The 19,322-nt window shown below is 37.6% G+C and overlaps 1 protein-coding gene across 1 annotated transcript in view; it reads left to right on the top strand.

Moving 5' to 3' along the window:
- The first annotated feature begins 5,261 nt into the window (after positions 1-5,261).
- The window catches only part of LOC150095851 (protein strawberry notch homolog 1-like), a 527,670-nt gene continuing 513,609 nt past the window's right edge, over positions 5,262-19,322 (top strand). The window contains exon 1 of the mRNA XM_090409548.1: positions 5,262-5,429. Coding sequence (XP_090265674.1) covers positions 5,389-5,429 — 41 coding nt within the window. The 5' untranslated portion in view covers positions 5,262-5,388. The remainder of the gene's footprint in view (positions 5,430-19,322) is intronic.

Raw genomic sequence — 19,322 nt, 5'->3', positions numbered from 1 at the left:
TCCTATCTAGCTTTTGGAGACTGAATGGGCAGTTCAATCTCCACCGATAGCCAATCAGAGATAGCTGGCCAATGTCTATCACTAATTATAGCAGCCTCCAATGACGAGGCTAGCAAAACAAGTGCTGCCATCTCTTAGTAACCCTTACAAGATATGTTACTGTCTGAAATAATGTGAGTACTACGGTCGATTTTCTTGAGTTTATGGGACGAAAAACCCGAGTTTCCTAGATTTATTGGCCACACACACACACACACACACACACACACACACACACACACACACACACACACACACACACACACACACACACACACACACACACGATATTGTCGGTATGGTATGGTATAGCACCAATACGTGGACGAACAATGGCGGTAATCATCTCATTTTTTCTCGGGCGATTTGAATTTACGGGAATGTATTCAGATCAGTCAGTGTGTGTGTCGGTGGGTGAGAAATGTATTCGTCGAAAAAATTAAAGGATACGTAAAAGGAAATTGAAACTGGAGAGGGCTAGAGCGAAAGTATTGTATTAAGTGTTTCAAACATGAATGTCTGATTGGTAACGAGAACGCATCAAATATCTGTGGATTGGACAGTAGCGACAGTAAGATTGAGAACGGCTGTGGATATAAAAAAGAACGAAATGGACGTCAATTGAGAATTTGCGCGCCTGAATGTTATCCTTCATAGGACATAGTGCGGAATTGAACAATTGCAAAAGCGGCAGAGATTAGCAGGACCGAAAAGAAAAAGAAGCAGGCAGTCCGACGGAATAATAAAGACCTACCGAACAAACAAGAAAAACAAGTTAATGAGAAAATTGTCCACAGAGACTCAATGATCAGGGCAGTAGTTGATGAAATTGTGCCTAAATCGTGTATTACAGGTGCAAAAATTCACGATATTAGCCATGCCATTCGGATGCAAAAAGGGAAGCCGAAGGAAATGATTTTCTTGGTTGGCACGAATGAATTGAGAGGTGAGAAGTATTCTATGAGGGAGGATGTAATGAAGTTGTGAGAAGAGGCAAGACTGAAGAGCAAGAAGAAGATTGTAAGTTTCCTACCAAGCTATGATAGGAACAAAATGAGTAAGAAGGCGTTGGTAACCAATGAGTCTATACATAGATTGTGCAGAAGGATGTAGGATTTGTTGATCTGTGGTCAGTGTTTGACGGAAAGAAGGATTTGTACAATGCTGATGGACTGCATCTAAATGGTTTTGCTGTTAGGTATCTGGAGAGAGCTTTGTTCACCGAGCATGCTGAAGTGCAACTTCAGGGAAACTTAAGCAATTAGGATGTAAATTAGTGGATGGATGTAAAAGACATCCATTTTTTATGGATGTAAAAGACATCAATAAAGCGACGGAATGGAGAATAACCAAGTGAAAATCTATTGTCTGAAGTAATGTAATGTTGCATCTTTTATATACTAATGCCAGAAGTACTAGGAACAAGAGGGAGGAGATTTTGGCATTGGTTAATGCAACCTAAGCAAAAGTTATAGGCATTAGTGAGGCTTGGCTAACAGTTGATGATGTAGTTACAGGGATTGAAGGTGAAGCGTTTAGTATTTACAGGCATTACAGAGAAGATAGGATGGGATGCGGAAGGGTATTGCTGATGATACCAGAAGCATTGTAGCCAAAAAGAATAGGAGATAAGAGGAAGGTGGCTGTTCATTTGAAGTCTGGTTTCAGATTAAAACCAGTAGGGCAAAATATACAGTTTGTTGTTGCTATAGGTCAGGGAGTTCCACAGATGATCTGGAAGACTTAAATCTCCAAATTAGTATGAGAGTGCAGGCCGAATGATTATTATGGGGGACTTCAACTATACAGATAGAGTCTGTAAGGAAGGAAGATCTCATGGCAGAAAGGAAATGGAGTTTATACACCTACTGAGAGATAATTACTTGAGGCAGCATATGTTGGCGCGGTGGGAAAGCATTGGACCTGGTCATAGGAACAGAAGAGTTATCTTTAGCCTAGGAGACCACATTGCTTCTGATTGATGAAAATGACCATGCTGTTTTCACTTGGGAGATTGTAAAATGAGGAATTTTCTCTCAAGAACGGGCACATGTAGAACTACAACGAAGTTGATTATGGCAAGTTTAGAAAGAAGCTTGCCATAATCAACTTCGTTGTAGTTCTACATGTGCCCGTAATATCATTAAGCATGAGCTACAGAAAAGAAAATGCTGTGAAGGGTATATAAAGAGAACGGTGACCAGGAAACTCATGACCAGTAGAAGGCTCAGACTAGAAAGGTGACCAGCATGGCAAGGAAGGCAAAATCAGATTAATTGAAGAATCTAATCTAGCAGGCCAAAGGAAATCCCAAAGAGTTCTTTTGTTATGTGGAAAGTAAGAGGAAGAATGACTATGGAAAGTTAACCTTAATGATGATGATTGATCACGAGGAGATGGAAGCTGATAAAATAGATGAGTTACTGAGTGACCACTCTGCAAGGGTATGTAATCCTAGTGAGGTTACTGCTTTAACCTATGTGACACACATTAATGTTGGAACAGAGGTGGATGATTTGGAGGTTCTTCGGATATTACAAAATCTCAATGTAAATACAGCTGTGGGATTAGATTTGATTAATTAGCTTATGTTTTGCAACAATATGAAAGGGAACTGGCAATGTTTCTGATTAGGCTCTTTAATTAAAGTCTCAGCTCTGGTCGGGTTTCAAGGGATTGGAAGAGGGCACAATAATTCTCTTGCATAATGGAGTTCTAAGACTGCAGTAGAAAATTATAGACCAATCAGTACCTAATTGTATACCTAAGTTAAGGAGAGTTAATCAGGTAGGAGTTAGATGTATGAGTAATATCATTAAGCACTAGCTGCAGAAGAAGAAAATGCTGTGAAGGATATATAAAGAGAAAGGTGACCAGGAAACTCATTCTGGTCATGGTTGTAAAAGTACTAAAAAATTGGCATAAAAGAGAATTCAAGAATGGGTAGATAACAATATGATACTGTATGAGGATCAACATGGCTTGGTGAAGGGTTGGTCATGCCTTAGTAATTTACTAACATATTATAATAGAGTAGTAGTTGAGTTGGAGATACAAGAAATAGTTACATGCTGATTTTGCTAAATTTTGCAAAGAATATTTGACAGAATACCACATGAAACTCTTATGCAAATTAAAACAAATGGGGATGGATATGACTGGTTAAGTGGATAAATAGGCGGCTGATGGACATATATCAAAAAGTGGTATATCGATGGCAGAATCGAAGTGAAAACAGGTGGCTAGTGGTGTGGGGTAATGTTTGGTGTTGGGACTATTGTTGTTTGTTTTGTACATAAATCATGTAGGAAATAACCTGAAAGGAAATATTCAGTTGTTTGCTAATGATGCGAAATTAGTTAGAGTAAAAAATGAAAGCGATGTGAAAAGCTTTTCAGGAGGATTTATACAGGCTGTCATTATGGGCAAAAAATTATAGGTATCTGTTTAATGAGGATAAATATTAAATTATGCATTTTGGGACAGATAGATTACAAGCAGTGTATTACATTGATGGCACTGTACTAAAGGAAATAGATGTAGCTATAGATTTAGGGGCGGTTGTAGACAGAGTGTTATAGTTTAGAGGACATATTGCTAAGGTAACCCATAAGATTACTTGACTGTTGTAGAACACATTAACAAGTAGAGATAATGAAGTTGTTATTTCTCTTTATGAGGCCTTGATACGTACACACCTGCATTACTGTGCTCAAGTCTAGTACCCTGGGTTGCTTGGGGATGAAAAAGTGGTGGGGAGGATTTAGACCAAGATGGTGAGTAAGCTGTGGAATGTTCCCCATGAAGACAGATTGAGGGTGTTCGAATTGCAGAATTTGGTTAGGAGAAAAAGAGGGGGATATGATAGAAACAGTTAAGTTGCCTAAAGGGTTTATAGGATTGATGTAGGAAAAATGTTTCAGACTTGGCTGGAGGAACCAGAAGAAGGGTTATCCCTGGAAGTTGAATAAAGGCGTCGTTAGTATGGGGAGGTGAGGACTAGATTTTTTGTTTGTAGAGTTGTGAATGAACTGCCAGATTCAGTTCTGAGCGCTTTATCTGTTAATGGGCTCAAGGAAAGTTATGATATATTGTGTGGATGGTTTGGGTCTCCCCAATGAAGCTTCGGACTCCATGGAGGTACCCGTATAGTAATAATAATTATGCTGAACTTACGTTTGTTTCCGTGGCGATAGGTCTCACACAGAAAGATATTTATATGTCGATTTTAGTTGCCGAGTAGAGAATTTTTAAACCGTTGTTTGGCCTGTCCCCGAAATTGTTCAATCTTTTTCAGGGGCAAGTAAGTGTTTATTTTATTTTATTTTATTTTATTTTATAATCCGCTAGAAACTAACTTTTTTCCCCCGCATATCTCAAAAATCGATCGTAGAATTTACACTATTGCAGGTAGTAATAGGAATGCTAGAGTTTAGGGCCACGAGTTAGCGATAGTTCTCTCTCCTGAAATGCTTTGATTTTTTAATAGTTGGAAAATAAAAGGCATTAGAGAATTTGTTTTTATTTATAGACACCTCCCTAAGTCTCTTTCCTCCATTTTCCCCCCCAAAAAGGGTAATAGAAGGTCTATGAAATTAAGCAATATTCTTTAATTCAGTTTGTCGGTTTATTTTTATCTTCACTAAAATCAAATGGATGTAATGTCAAATAGCATTCATTATTCACTGAATTATGACGATTGCCTGTTTTCATAAAATTAATTTTTACTTTTCAAATGTTCTTTCACAAGTTTTTTAAATTGTTTTATTAACATTATAGTTTTTGTTATCCAATAAATTGTTTTATTAACATTATAGTTTTTGTTATCCAATATATTTTCACCGAACTTTGAAATGCTACTTTATAAATGTTTTTACTTTTAAATCTTCCTTTCTAACTTTTTAGCTTAATTTTTTTATTGGCAATGTGATCTACTTAGTTCTGAATCATACCTTGGAAATTTTAATATATACATATAATTTAATATTACATTTTTAATTTTTCTTATGTATTTTTATAAAATAAACCCCATTATATGCATGTATATGATTATAATAAGGCTTGATTACATTTTATTTTTATTATATACTTTAAATGTCTGAGGTCTGCATGCATTTCGAAACGAAAACTATTATTATCTACCGTCTCTTTCTCTCTCTGCATTGGGAGCTTAGCTTTAGAACTGAGCCAACCTCTTGAGGCTACAGTAGACGCATTATGGGATAGCAGAGTTTTGATTTTTGCCTGATGTTGCTGTCGCTTGCTTGTACTCATTTCTGTCGAAAGAGTGTGCGAAGTCTGTAGCAGACGTGTGTCATTTTTTGAGCGAAAAGTGACTTTCGTAACAAAATGAGAAGAAGCACTCGAAGAAGGGATTCGAATAATCGCAAGTAAAACTGCATTTGAATGTGGAAAAATATTTGACATAGCGTCATTGTATATGCAGCGTTTGTGGTTGTCTGATTTTGTGCATATTTATCTGTATATATATATTTTTCAGACTTTGATAAGCCTATTATTTATGGGGAAAGTTTTATATATATATCTATCCTAACAGCATTTTTGTGTACTTTATAATGAATTTCATAAACTGAATTCCACCTGATTACTGTATGCATATTAAGTTCTGGGTAAAATTTTACGTAGTAATGCGAAGGCAAAACTTTTTTTTTCTTCCTTTTTTTTTCTTTTCTTTCTTTCCCCCCCCCCCCCTAGTTGACAGGAAAGATTTTCAAGTAATTAAATATAACGCGAAATTCATTTTCTTCTATCCACGATTTCTGTAACATCTAGAAATAAAATTAAAAAAAAAAAAAACGGAAAAAAAAAGTCACTAGTGTCGTGTTTGTATGTCCCGCATCATTCATGCACGTGCCGGCTATTGGAAAACAGCTCTGTCAAAAATACTATCACGAAATATATCAACATGAGATTTTTTTTTAAACTACGTTTTCGGCTTCTCCCAGAAAACCTTTTCATAAACTGAATATATATAAAAAATGCAATAATAAACAAGAAAATGCACAACATACATATCAGATATGAAAAATATGACCTATAATTACCTACCGAGGTTTGTCTTCATAATGTAACTAGTGTTCTTAGTAATATATTAAGATATATTATTTTAAGGTGGCGTGAATGGATGTGAGTGGAGTCGATGGAAGACAGGGAATGAAATTATTTTGAATATATTCTTGCGGTATTAGGATTACTCGCTAATAGCACTTGACCCATTAGCTATATTCCTTGGATAACAAGTTATTCCACCTGATATATTATTAGATAATAGAAAATTTACGTTCTTTGAGAATTGGTGTAAAAGTGGGTTTTTAAGTGACTGATTTGCGAAGTATATAGAGCCACAGTTATCCGAATGATAGCCAGTACTAGAGCAATTGTTATGATTTATGTGGCTCAACAGTACACATTAAGGTTAGACTAGAGGAGGCTTCATGCCTAAGGCATTGAAAAAAGTGCATACTATGCATTTTGAAACACTTTAAATAAATAGTGGGGATGGTTTATGCATGTACTAGTGAAGTAGCAGTATAAGAATTTGATTTGTTGATAATGATGCAAATCTATTTGATCTGTCATTTGTTTTATTTGAAATATCAAAATATTAATTAAAGAAGTTGTGTGGTCTGATGTCTTCATAATGCCATTGTATATGATCAACTGATGTTCCCTCTAAGCATAGCAATATCAGTAAAAGCATAAACTGCATGGATTACATAAGTAAGTGATTGGGTATGTTATATATTTAGCCAGGATTGCTCACAGAATTACTTGGTTATTGAAGAACACACTAACAAGCAGAGATAAAGAAGTTATCACTACACTCTTAATAAAGCTTTAATATTACTACATCTGGATTACTGTGCTCAGATCTGGCCATCTGGATTTCTTGGGGATGAGGAATTTATGTAGAGCATCCAGAGGCAAGTGACCAAGATGGTGAGTGGTCTGTGAAATGCTCCCTATGATAGTAGATTGAGAGTTTGTGTTGCAAAACTGGTTGATAGGCGAAAACAGGGGAGGAATATGCTAGAAACATTTGAGTTATTAAAGAATTTTATACGATTAATACAAAGGCAATATTTCACCACTTGACTAGAAGACAAGAGATGATCCCTGGAAGTTGGGTAAGTGTGTGGGTAGCAAGTGTCTGAGGACTAGATTCGTTCACACTGTTGTGAATGGGTTGCCCAAGTCAGTTGTGAGTGCTTTGTTGATGGGTTCAAGGAGATCTATAATAGTAGTGTGTTGAAAGATTGGGTCTCACAGTGAGTCTTAGAACTCCATGGAGGTGCCTATGCAATAATACACACGTGCGTGCACACACACACACACTGCTTAGAAAGAAGTCAATGGACTCCTTCCCCCCCATGTGCATGGTGCATCATGCCATGTAACAAGTCATGTTCTTAGCCTATATAAATTGGAGGAATGTGATGCTCCTCCCAAGTCAGTGCAACTATGTCTGGGTGAAATGGCTGTGAGAAGGGAATTAAGAGAGTTAGGTGTTGCTGACCTAACTGTTTGGCACATTGTTGACAAATTGGGCCATCTCAGGTCAACAATCAGTGATACCATACTGAGAAGGAAGTGCAGGTAGTCAATTGCAAGTGCTACCTACAGCAGATAACTCATCACACTTGCTGAACATGACTGTAGGGTGTTAGGAAGGATAATATGCAAAAAACCACCATTTGTAGGCCAACATGTTGAATGCAGAGTTCTGGGCATTGACTAAAACATGAATCTGCACAAAAATGAGGCTCACAACATGGATTTCCATGGTAGGACTGCAATGTGTAAGCCCCACGTTACCCTAACCAACATGCAGCATTGTCTTTAGTAATGCAAAGAGAATGTACAGCGGGACGTGGAAGCTTGGAAAGCTATGTTGTGGAGTGATGAATCATGTTACACCCTCTACTGAGAAAATGGACAAGTGTCTGGTAGACATCTCTTACCGTAGTGCTTAACCTCAGCTATGAAATCAGGAGGTGGGGATGTGATGGTATGGTCCTGTTTTTCTTGGTTTGACTTTGGAACTCTGTGGTCCCATGAACATTGAACTCCAAGAGGTATCAGAATATTCTGGAAAATGCATGCTTCATACTTTGTGGTGTTTCTGTGGAACTGACAATCTCTTTCTTTCTTTCAGTAAGACAGTGCACTGTTCCACAAGGCTGCTGTTTTAACTGCTTGGTTTGTGGACATGAACGTCACCATACTTGACTGGCTTCCACAGAGCCCTGATCTCAACCACATTGAACATCTGTGGAATGAACTGAAGTGTCAGGTATTGTCAAGGTATGTCTGTCCCACAACAGTCCAGGATATCATCACGTGCCTGCAGGAAGAATGGTCCAAAATTCCCATTGATTGCTATCGTGCACTTGTGGAAAGTATGCCCCATAGGATTGTTGCAGTCATTGCAGTGAAAGGAGGTCCTACATATTATTAAGGTGGGCAGCATGGCTGTCCTTAGACTTCTTTCCAAACTGTGTGTCATCAGCCATTGTCAATCCACTGCTGAATGCAGGCCTTTCCAAGATTACTCCAAAGCTGTGTGTGTGTCAACGACTCTCTTTCCCCATGTCACTCCTGCAAATTTGATGATATCATTAGTCCACCGTGATACCATTTGGCATTGTAGGCATTTTTTCCTCGCATTGAATTCAATCCAGTACTTCTTTTGTCCATTGTTGATCTTGTCTTTGAGCAACATGCCCAGCCCATTATAACTTCCGATGTTTTACTTTTTTTACGATGTCAGAGACTTTGGTTTGATTTCGTATTCATGTATGCTTTCTGTGATTTAGTCTTGTGATACCAAGCATACTTCTTTCCATACTAAATTGTGTTCTTAACCTTTGAATTTCATCTGCATTTATTGTCCATGTTTCACAGCCATATGCCAATATAGGAAGAATATGTTGGTTAAAAACTTCTTTTCAGGCATAATGGTAATTGGCTTTTAACTACTGACTGTAATTTTCCAAATGCTTTCCACTGAAGCATTGTGTGTCTTATAATTTTATTCATGATATTTTGTTCCATTATTATCCTTTGTCCTAAGTATATGTAATGATCTAATTGTTCAATTTCATCATTATTGATTTTGATTATTTCTGGTTAGACGTAGCTATTGAACATAACTCAGGTCTTCTTTAGGTTTATCTTAGGACCAGCTGTTTTGCTAGGAATTTGTAGTTCATGGATATGACTGTAATTCATGTAATTGCTCTAATAATTAATTGATTACTGTAATTGCCAGCCTGGTTGGCCAAGTGGTTAGCGTATCTGCTCTCCAACCAAAAGGCTGTGGGTTCAAATCCCGCCCTGGACACGGATATTTGTGATTGTCTGTGAAAATACTAGTGGTGGTGGTCGGCAGTAGATGCAGTTGGTGTTAAGTAATAATAATGTGCTGCTAGAAGAATTCATGTAGTGAAGAATTATTGGATGGGATTCCACAAGAGGAAAAAATGCCCACAATGTTGACCAATATCACGGTTGACTAATGATATTGCCAAATTTGCAGGAGTGACATGGGAAAGGGGTCGTTAACAGACAGTTTTGGAGTAATCTTGAAATAAAGATAACTATGTCATCTGCAAAGTGTAAATGGCTTAAATATCTTCCATTTAACTTCAGACCGTTCTCTTCCCAATCAGGTAGTTCAAACATTTCTTCTAGGTATGCTGTGAATAAATTTGGAGATATTGTATCGTGTTGTCTTATACCTTTCTGTATTTCCATAGAAAGATAGAGATATTTCCATTGAATTGCTGCTGTTGTACTGGTATATGCTGATATATGACTCCTTTGCATGCTGGTTTTGTAATGCTTGAAGTATTGCACAAGTTTTTACTGAATCAAAGGCTTTCTCATAATCTGTAAACCAAGACGTAATGGTAGTTGATATTCATTAACACTGCTCAATAATCTATTGTGCAAATTGAATATGGTCTGTTGTACTAAAGTCACTTCGAAAGCCTGCCTGTTCTTTTGTTTGTGCTAGGTGTAGAGTTGCACATAGCATATGAACCAAGACTTCGTAAACCACTGATAGTAGACTGGTGGGTTGGTATTTGTCAAGGGTAGCCTTTTCTACTTTGTTGGTACATCGTTTTTCTTTAGATATAAGGTAAATATTTTTACCAAGATTTTGTAGATCATTTAGTGAGTGGGTCAGCTGATAACAAAAAGAAAGAAGTGTGAAATAATAAAAATGAGGGCTTGATCAAGAGAAAAATTAAAATCCAGGAGCGAGTGTTGTATGGTGATTCAATTGTAAAAGGTGTGATCGAGGAGAGTTTGATAAAATCATGCTTTCCTGGTGCAAAAATTAATGATGTTAGTGAGGCTATTACAGCACAAAAGGGCAGAGTGAAAGAAATCTTTATCGTGCCTGGAATGAATGATTTAAAAGGAGAAAAGTATGGCATGAGAGAGGACATGAAAGAAGTACTTTAAGTAGCAAAAAAAAAAAAGAGTGAGAGTGCTAAGATAGTGAGTTCACTGAGGTATGACAGAGTACAGCTGAGAAGGAGGGCCATAATAGCGAATGAGTTGATGCTTAGGTTATGCAGGAGTTGTCATATGGGGTTTGTGGATGTGTGGAGTGAGTTTGATAGGCGATAGGACTTTGACAAGAAGGATGATTTGCATCTGAATGGATTTGGTGTTTTGAGACCGGAAAAGTGTTGTCGAATGAAACGAAAGTGGATGCACAGAATCAGGGAAACTAAAGCTTTTTTTTTTGGTGGGGGGAAAGCTGTTTAGTGGATATGCAGATATCGACGAGGCAGTTGAGTGTAAGAATGTGTATAATATGTCTGAGTTAGTACCAATGGTAATACACCAGAATGGGATAGTTAATATAAAGCAGTGGGATATTAAGGATAGCAGTGGGCCTAAGGGGCTTTTGCACTTTATGTACATTAATGCCAGGAGCATTCAAAACAAGCAGGAGGAATTTTGGCATTGGTTGACTCATACTGGCCAAAGGTTATTGGTATTAGTGAGACATGGCTAACAGAAGATGATATAGTTAGTGAGATAGAATGTGAAGGGTATAGTGTGTTCAGGATGGATAGAGAGAAAAGAATGGGAAGAGGAGTGTTTGCAACCAAAGAAAAAGTTCAACTACAGGCCAGTGAAAATAGCACATTTGAGGCTATCTGGTGTGAGATTGAAGCCAGCAGAACAAAATATACAGTTGGATGCTGCCATAGACCAGAGGATGGAAGAGATGATGGAGATAGTGTGCATTGGCAAATAGACTCAATGAGTGAAGGACAGGTAATAGATTGGAAGGAGGGGAGGACAATTACCTGGAGATGGCGTGTAATGGAATATACTAGGGGTTTAAGAGGTATCAGATGATCTAGTAATTGCATCTGAGAATTTGTCTATAACAAATCATGTTGCCACCAATTGGTGAGAGTGATTATATGGTCTTGACCTGGGAGATGTGGCTAAATGTGTGGAAATTACCGGGCTGGTAAGCATGCCAAGCTTAGGAAATTGCTTAGATCAGTGCCATGGCATTAAATCTGCAAGGGCTGGATGTTGATAGTGCATGGGAAGTGGTAAAGGAGTGTTTGAGGGAGGTAATGGCAGACTGCATACTTGGAGTCAGAAGAGTAAATCAGGTGGGAGTTAAATGGATGAATATCATCATCAAGCTGAAGCTTCAAAAAAAAAAAAAAAAGAAACAATTGTGGAGGGAATTTAAGGAGAAAGGTTACTTTCAGGCACATGAACAGTACAAGGCACAGGCCAGAAGGGTAGCTTATGTGGTAAGAAAGGCAAAAGCAGAGTATGAAAGGAAGTCAGCAATGCAGGCTAAAGAGAATCCCAAACAGTTCTTTCGATTTTCTTTTTTACTTGCAGCATATCAAAAGAACTGTTTCGATATGCTGCAAGTGCTGATGGTAGGGAGGTAATTGAACCAGTCTAAATAGTAGAATTAGCAAGCGAACACTTTGCAAGAGTATATTGCCTCCGTAGCGCAGTTGGAAGAACGACGGTACATTGTGCCCTTCGATTGGAATAGGCCTAAGTTTGATTCTCGTCGCGACGGGAGGAATCTTTATCTGGATGATTTTCAATCGAAGGTGAGTTAGCCAATCTCATATGGAGGTAGCAGGGTTTTTTCTCCCAGAAACTCGGGTTTTTCATCCCGCATACAGACAAATCGGCCCTTCAGAACACATGCAATTTACAGACAAAAAAAAACTAGTTGTGGAGGTGGGTGGTAGATGTCATTGATTGAGATGATTCGTAGTAGAGGTTCGGTGTAGTGGTTGAGACAGTTGTAGGTGTCCTCCTGCGATGAGTCTTCAGACTCCTTGGAGGTGTCAGGAATAATAATAATATATCGTGCAGGTGGTGATATTGCAGGAATGAGAGAGCCAAAGGCTTATACTAGAACTGAGGTAAATGAAATGGAGGTGCATAGCATATTACAGAACCTTAATTGGATAATATACCAGCTCGAGTTTTACTTGAAGTGGTGAAGGAATTGTCAATGCCTGACATAATCTAAGTCTCAGCTCTGGGTTAGTCCTGAGGGGATGGAAAGAGGGGAAAATAGTTCCATTGCCTAAAGGAGGCTCCAAGACTGATGCAGCAAATTACCAAACAATCAGCATATCAACGAGTTGTCAAAGTATTGGAGAAGTTGGTCAAGAGCAAAATAAGGAATGGATAGATGGAAATGGGATACTGTATGGTGGGGGGGGGGCAGCATGATTATGTGAAGGGTAGATCATGCCTTCAGTAACTTGCTCTCATTTTATAATACAGTGACAGCTGAGTTGGATAAAGGTAATGGGTTTACTGTGATACTACTGGACTTTGCAAAAGTCTTTGACAGGATACCACATGTAATTCTAATCGGTAAACTGCAACACATGGGGATGGATATAGGCAGGCCTGGCTGGTGGCGTGTGCGAAGTGTGCAATATACATAGGCGCCGCAGAAGAAAAGGTGCCTAAAAGATGTCAAAACATATGAGATAAGAGTTTAAACGAACAACGAATGGTACAGAATGGTACATATAATTATGAATGTACGTCGTCTTCCATTCGGGCCCCTTCAGATCTTTCTGGAAAAGAACAAATAAATTCTGAAATTGTATCCTGCACCCGATTATATCACTGTAATTTTTGATTAAAATTTATGAAAAGATACCTAAAATAGTTCTTCTTTATTTTTTGATGTATCATAAATCAACTTATGATTAATTGTTGAGTTCCGTGTAAGGGCCGTATCCTAATTGTAATCAGATCGGATGCATGTGGTCTAGCCCTAAAAGTCGGCTTACTACTGATAACTCATTCTTCTCAACATTCGAGCCTGTTATATTAGCAGGCTGTTAGGGCATCATCAGCAACACAAAATAATCGGCGAACTCTCGAGTCCAATGCGAAACATTCCTGTAAAATTCTCTTATCTATTTTTGTCGAATCTTCAAAATTAATTTATTTATTAATGCAAAATTAATGTAAAGAATATTTGAATAAATCTCTTAACTTTATATTACTATTTTATATTATTTTGAAAATTTATATAACTTGAAAAAATTTGTATAAGCAGGACTTATCCGTAGGTAACAGTATACTGTAAAGTGGTTTTCATTTGATTTTTCATTTCCTGTTCGTTTTATTCATACTTTATTCAAAAAAAACTTTTATAGAAAGGTGCCGAACATGCACACAAGAAAAATACTATGCGCCGGTCCTGGATATAGGGTTGGTGAGATGGATTCAGGAGTAGAGTTCAGATGAAGTTTTGAACTCTACTAATGTGACTAGTGGTGTGCCGCAGGGTTCTGTTCTTTGACCTCAACTGTTTATTTTGTTCATTAATGATATAGGATGTTAGTTTAGTGTAAGGTTATGAATTTTGGGGTGAAAATATTATCAGCTGTATGCCACATTGGTGGAACTGTACTCCAGGAAATTGACAAAACGAGACTTGGGAGTGTTAGTGGATAGAGAGTAAAGTTCAGGTAGCCCATATCAAAAGTGGCTAAAGCAGCTCATCAGATCACTTGGTTACTGAAGAATACTTTGACAATCAGGTTATTGTTACTCTTTATCGAGCCTTGATAAGACCACATATTGACTAATGCATGCAGACCTAGGCACCAGGGCTTCTTGTTGATGAGGAGATGGAGAGGATCTAGAGGTGAGTGACCAAGATGGCAGGTCTACGGAATGAACCTTACAAGAACAGGTTGAAGATTTATGAGCTATAGAAACTGGTTGATAGGCAGAAATGGGATGATAGGATTGAGACATACACATTACTGAGGGGTTTTTACAAGATTATTTCAGAGGAAATTTTTCAGAACAGGCGTGGCGGTGAGAGTAGGGGCCATCCATGGAAACTGAGTAAGAATGTAGTTATCAAGAGTGTTAGAACTAGGTTTTTTTGCTTGGGGAGTAGTGAATGAGTGGAATAGGTTGCCAGAGTCTGCTGTGGGTGCCATGACTGTGAATGAGTTTGAAGTAAAGTATGATAGGTACTGTGCAAATGTTGGATAATTCTTGACATGATGTTTAGGGCCTCCCTCAATGAAGCTAAGAACTCTTTGGAGTTGCCCGTAATAATAATTTCCACACTTGCTTTTAGAAGTTCAGCTATAACTGTAAACTTACTTCTAGCTTTTCCATTTTGTGAGCTTTGGATGCTCTAGATAACTTCTTCTCGTAGAATCTGATGTACTTAAGTTATTTTGTAGTTATATTGGTCTTCATTTGATTCATCATCTCAATATCATATTGAGTAAAATTCTTCAATTCGTTTTGCTATAGTATATCTATCTCTGGTTTTTGGTCCATCTCGTAGTTTGACTGCAACCATCTGTTTATTGCTGTTCATCAATTGTTTGGCTCCTTTGAGACTACATTCGTCTGATTGTTTGTTGTATGAATTGATAATTGAATTTTCTTATTTCTTTTGCGATACGTTTCTGATTGTTTTGCACAATTCAGTGTATTCAGTTTTTATTCTGTTATCTGCCTGTTTCATTTCTGTTCCTTTTTTCATAAGCTGCTTGGTTTCTTCAGAAATTTTGTCATATATCTGTTTTGTGGTCCCATCTATTTCAGGTTAGCATTAGTAAAGGTTATGGTTAATAATATCATTACTTTCTGATCCACATTGCATCTATAATAAATTTTTCAAATTTGTTGTTTTGTTATGTTATACTACAAAGTCATGTTATACTACATGATTGTTAATGTTAAGTTTGTAGATGACTGTTTTTCTTTGATCTTTGGACATTTTTTTTCTTTCCTTTTGGCAATTTATTTGAATACTACTGTGTACCATACAGTGGTCACTTCCTCTGTTCAAGGTGTTGGTAAGGATGTCCATTTCCTTTCTGTTTTTTAATCATCATTGTCAAATTCCTGCCATGTACCCTCAAGAGGTGTACAGGATATGATAGTACTACATGAAAAAAATTACATCATTACTAACTTCCTATCTACAATTTTCCTCCAAATCAGTCTGTTACTTGTCAAGACTCCAACATTATCAGATCTTATATTTCTATCGTCTAAGGCACTTTGTACCGTATCAATCCACCTATATCTTATTTTCCTCTGGGTCGCTTTCCTGCCAACTTGGCAGAGAACCCTTCTTTTGCTAATCGTTCCTCGCTCATTCTGTTTAAGTGACCATACCAGCTGAGATTAGCTCTGCGAACGCATTCCTGGATGCTGACAATGTCAAGTTCATTTCTAATATCCTCGTTTTTAATATGATATTGCCATTGATGCCATCTGTTCACGCCTATAATCTTTCTCAGGACTCTCATATCTGCGGTCTCTAGTCTTTGGTCAAGTGTTTTACTTCTGACATAGCTCTCAGATCCATAAGTTAAAACTGGTTTGAACACTGTCTTGTATACAGCTAATTTAGTGTTCCGACTAATTTCTCTCTTATTCCATACGAATTTATTCAATTGACTTCCCACCATACCAGCTTTGCTGATTCTGGTGTCTATTTCTATATTTAATTTACCATCTTCAGTAAAAAACGTGCCTAAGTAGCTGAAATGTTTTACTTGTTCCACAGGTTCTCCATTCACAACACAGTTGACATTTTCAATGATTCTGCCTATTTTCATCGTCTTTGTCTTTTTATTGCTGACCTTCATACCATATCTATTACAACAGCTATTCAATTTAGTCGGAGAATCTTGTAGACTTGTAGCTGATTTATTTAGAAGAATAACATCATCCGCATAAAGCAAAGAGCTGACATTAACATCTCCAATTTTGATATGTTTAATACCACTTTCCTTCATAATGTGATCCATATAGATAATGAATAACAGAGGGGATAATGTACATCCTTGTCTCACACCAGATTTAACATTAAACCATCTCCCTGTATTTCCATCAATTCTAACTGCTGACTTACAACTCAAATAAAGACTAAGTATTGCTTGATATAATGCCCCATTGACACCATATAACTGCAGCGTATTGAATAGCTTCTCTCTTGGCACCTTGTCATATGCCTTTTCCAGATCGACAAAACTTAAATACAGATCTTTGTTATATTCCCATGCTTTCTCGACTATTTGTCGTAAAGTGAAGATCTGATCCTGACAGCCTCTATTTGGCCTGAATCCAGCTTGTTCTTCACCAAGCTTTTCTTCCACAATTCTTCTCAACCGTTTCTCAAGTATACTTGCATAGATCTTGCCAGGAACACTCAGTAGGGAAATACCTCCTGTAATTCTCACATTGTTTTATTTCCCTTTTTATATATGGGTACTATGAGAGCTCTATTCCAATCATCGGGAATTCGTCCCTCTGTCCAGGCTTTCTGAACAATGCAGTGCAGCCACTGTAAGACTCTTATACCACCATACTTCAGCATTTCTGGTCGAATATCATCTACTCCTGCTGCCTTTTCCACATTTCAAGCCTTTGATGGCTTTTTCTACTTCAAGTATGGATATGTTTCCTGCTTGCATGCCTGGTCAGTGTTTTTTACCACTGTGCTGTCATCACTGCTTGTTTCATTTAGCAGTTTTTCAAAGTAATTACTCCATACTTCAAGGATATCTTTTTCTCCCATTTTCATCTCAACTTTATCATCTCTAACTCCTTTTACAGCACTCTTTCCTCATTCCTAAGCTTCTTCAACAACCTCCAGAATATTTTGCCACCTTCTTGATATTTATTTTCTATATTCTTGCCAAAGTCCTCCCATGACTTTTGTTTAGCTAGTTTTACACAGTGTTTAGCAGTCTTGCATTTGTCTCTATATTCTCTAAGAGCACAAGCTGACTTATTTGACAGGAACACTTTTGATATGCTTTCTTCTTTTCCTTCACTTCCTGTGTCCACCAGGGAGTTCTGATTTTTTTATCCTTGCAGACAACCTCACCACATGCCTCTCTGGCAGAATCAATCAATGTTTTCTTCAGAGTTTGCCACTGAATCTCCAAGGTTTGATTCCTGTTCTCAAACTCTTTCATTTTTTCTTCAATAATCTTTGTGTATTTTAGTCTACAGTTCACGTCTGAGAGCTGCTCAACTTTTATTCGCTTTAAAACTTTCTTACATATTATTCTTTTAAATATGAAATTCAATTTTATCCTGCTCAAGACTAAATAGTGATCGCTTCCAATTTCAAATCCTCCATACACTCTGGTGTCCTGCACCAGGGAGAAAACATCACTATCAACAATAACATGGTCATTGAGACTTTCCTTATTCCTAGCCTCTTCTCTCCATGTGAATTTGTGCACATTTTTATGTTGGAACATGGTGTTATTCCATGTCCTGAGCAGAAATCCAACAGATATTTGCCATTGTTATTATTAGCTTTGCTCTTTTCTCCAAATTTTCCCAAAACATTTTTGTATGTCTGACAATCATTTCCTACTCTGCTATTTAGATCCCCAACAAGGACAAACTTTTCCTTTTTCATTGTGCCAGTTGCTTTTTCTAAAGCCTCAAAAAATTCCTCCACTTTTACCTTAGTAGAACATTCTGTGGGACCATAGGCACAAATAAGTCTCATTGTCCAGTTTCCCATTCTCATATTTGCCCACATTACTCTACTTGAGACTGACTGCCATTCAAGAAGATTAGCCTCGTATTTTGTGTTGAATACTATGGTTACGCGTTCTTTTTCCTTGATTGTCATTACCTGAATATAACATTTTGTATTTATTGCTCAGAAAGATCTCACCAGTTTTTGTCTTTTTTGTTTCAGTCACCTGTATTATGTTGATCTGGTACTTATCTAATTTCCTCAGGTAGCTCCATTTCTTTGCCATTCAGGCTACTTATGTTGATAGTACTGATCTTTAACTCTGGTGATGTTGGGTTGGGGTGTGTTTTCAGATTTGTTCCAGTAGCTGACTTTTCACTGTTCGTCCTGGTCCCCTGGCGAAAACAACGGGGGCCTTGTTTAATCGGGCGATGCCCCAGCCGGCATGAAATTTTGTCATGTTGTACCATCATTTTTTTATTATTATTTTGGTTTCACCAATAAGAATACAATTTGGCCGGCTAAATCCCAAATTGCCAGCCCATCCTCATTCATTCAGTATCCGAGTAGATACTCAACAGGGTGCACCACGAGAAGGTGAGGATTGGATATTAGGTCAGAATCCCTGGTTGGTTCTCTGCATTCCTTTAAAGGCTATGTGAAGGTCTCCTCTTACTTCTTGAAACAATAATTCATGATGTACAGGTTTTCTTTTTCTGCATATTCTATTAGCCTTGCTCCTTTATCACCTCTCATGTTATATCCATGAGAGATGATAATTTTGAAATTAAAATTTTGAAATAATTTTTGTTTGTTGTAAAGTTAGTATACAACATTCTTTATCAGTGTGACCTATTGTTGGTGCATACACTTGGATGATCTGGAGAATATATCTCTTTGAGTTATGGACAATAATAGTTGCTATTCGATTAGATATACTGTCAAATATACTATTACGTAGATAGAGGGAACTGCCATGGGTTCCCCCCTCTCACCCCCCCTTGCCAATTTCTATATGGAAGATTTCGAAAAATGAGCCTTAGACTCAGCCCCACTCAAACCGTCTATCTGGCTAAGATACGTAGATGATGTGTTCTCTATTTGGCCTCATGGCCCAGACTCGTTAGAGTCCTTCCTCAGTCATCTCAATAGCCTACATCCAAGAATCCAGTTTACTATGGATAAGGAAAAGAACAATTGTTTACCCTTCCTAGACACCTTAGTCACA

This window comes from Typopeltis vanoorti, chromosome 19 (genome assembly GCF_054136105.1).
Source record: "Typopeltis vanoorti isolate ZY-2024b chromosome 19, IOZ_Tvanoo_1.0, whole genome shotgun sequence".
Taxonomy (NCBI): domain Eukaryota; kingdom Metazoa; phylum Arthropoda; class Arachnida; order Uropygi; family Thelyphonidae; genus Typopeltis; species Typopeltis vanoorti.
The sequence above is the reverse complement of the archived record's forward strand: the minus strand, read 5'-3'. Positions and strand labels throughout refer to the sequence as shown.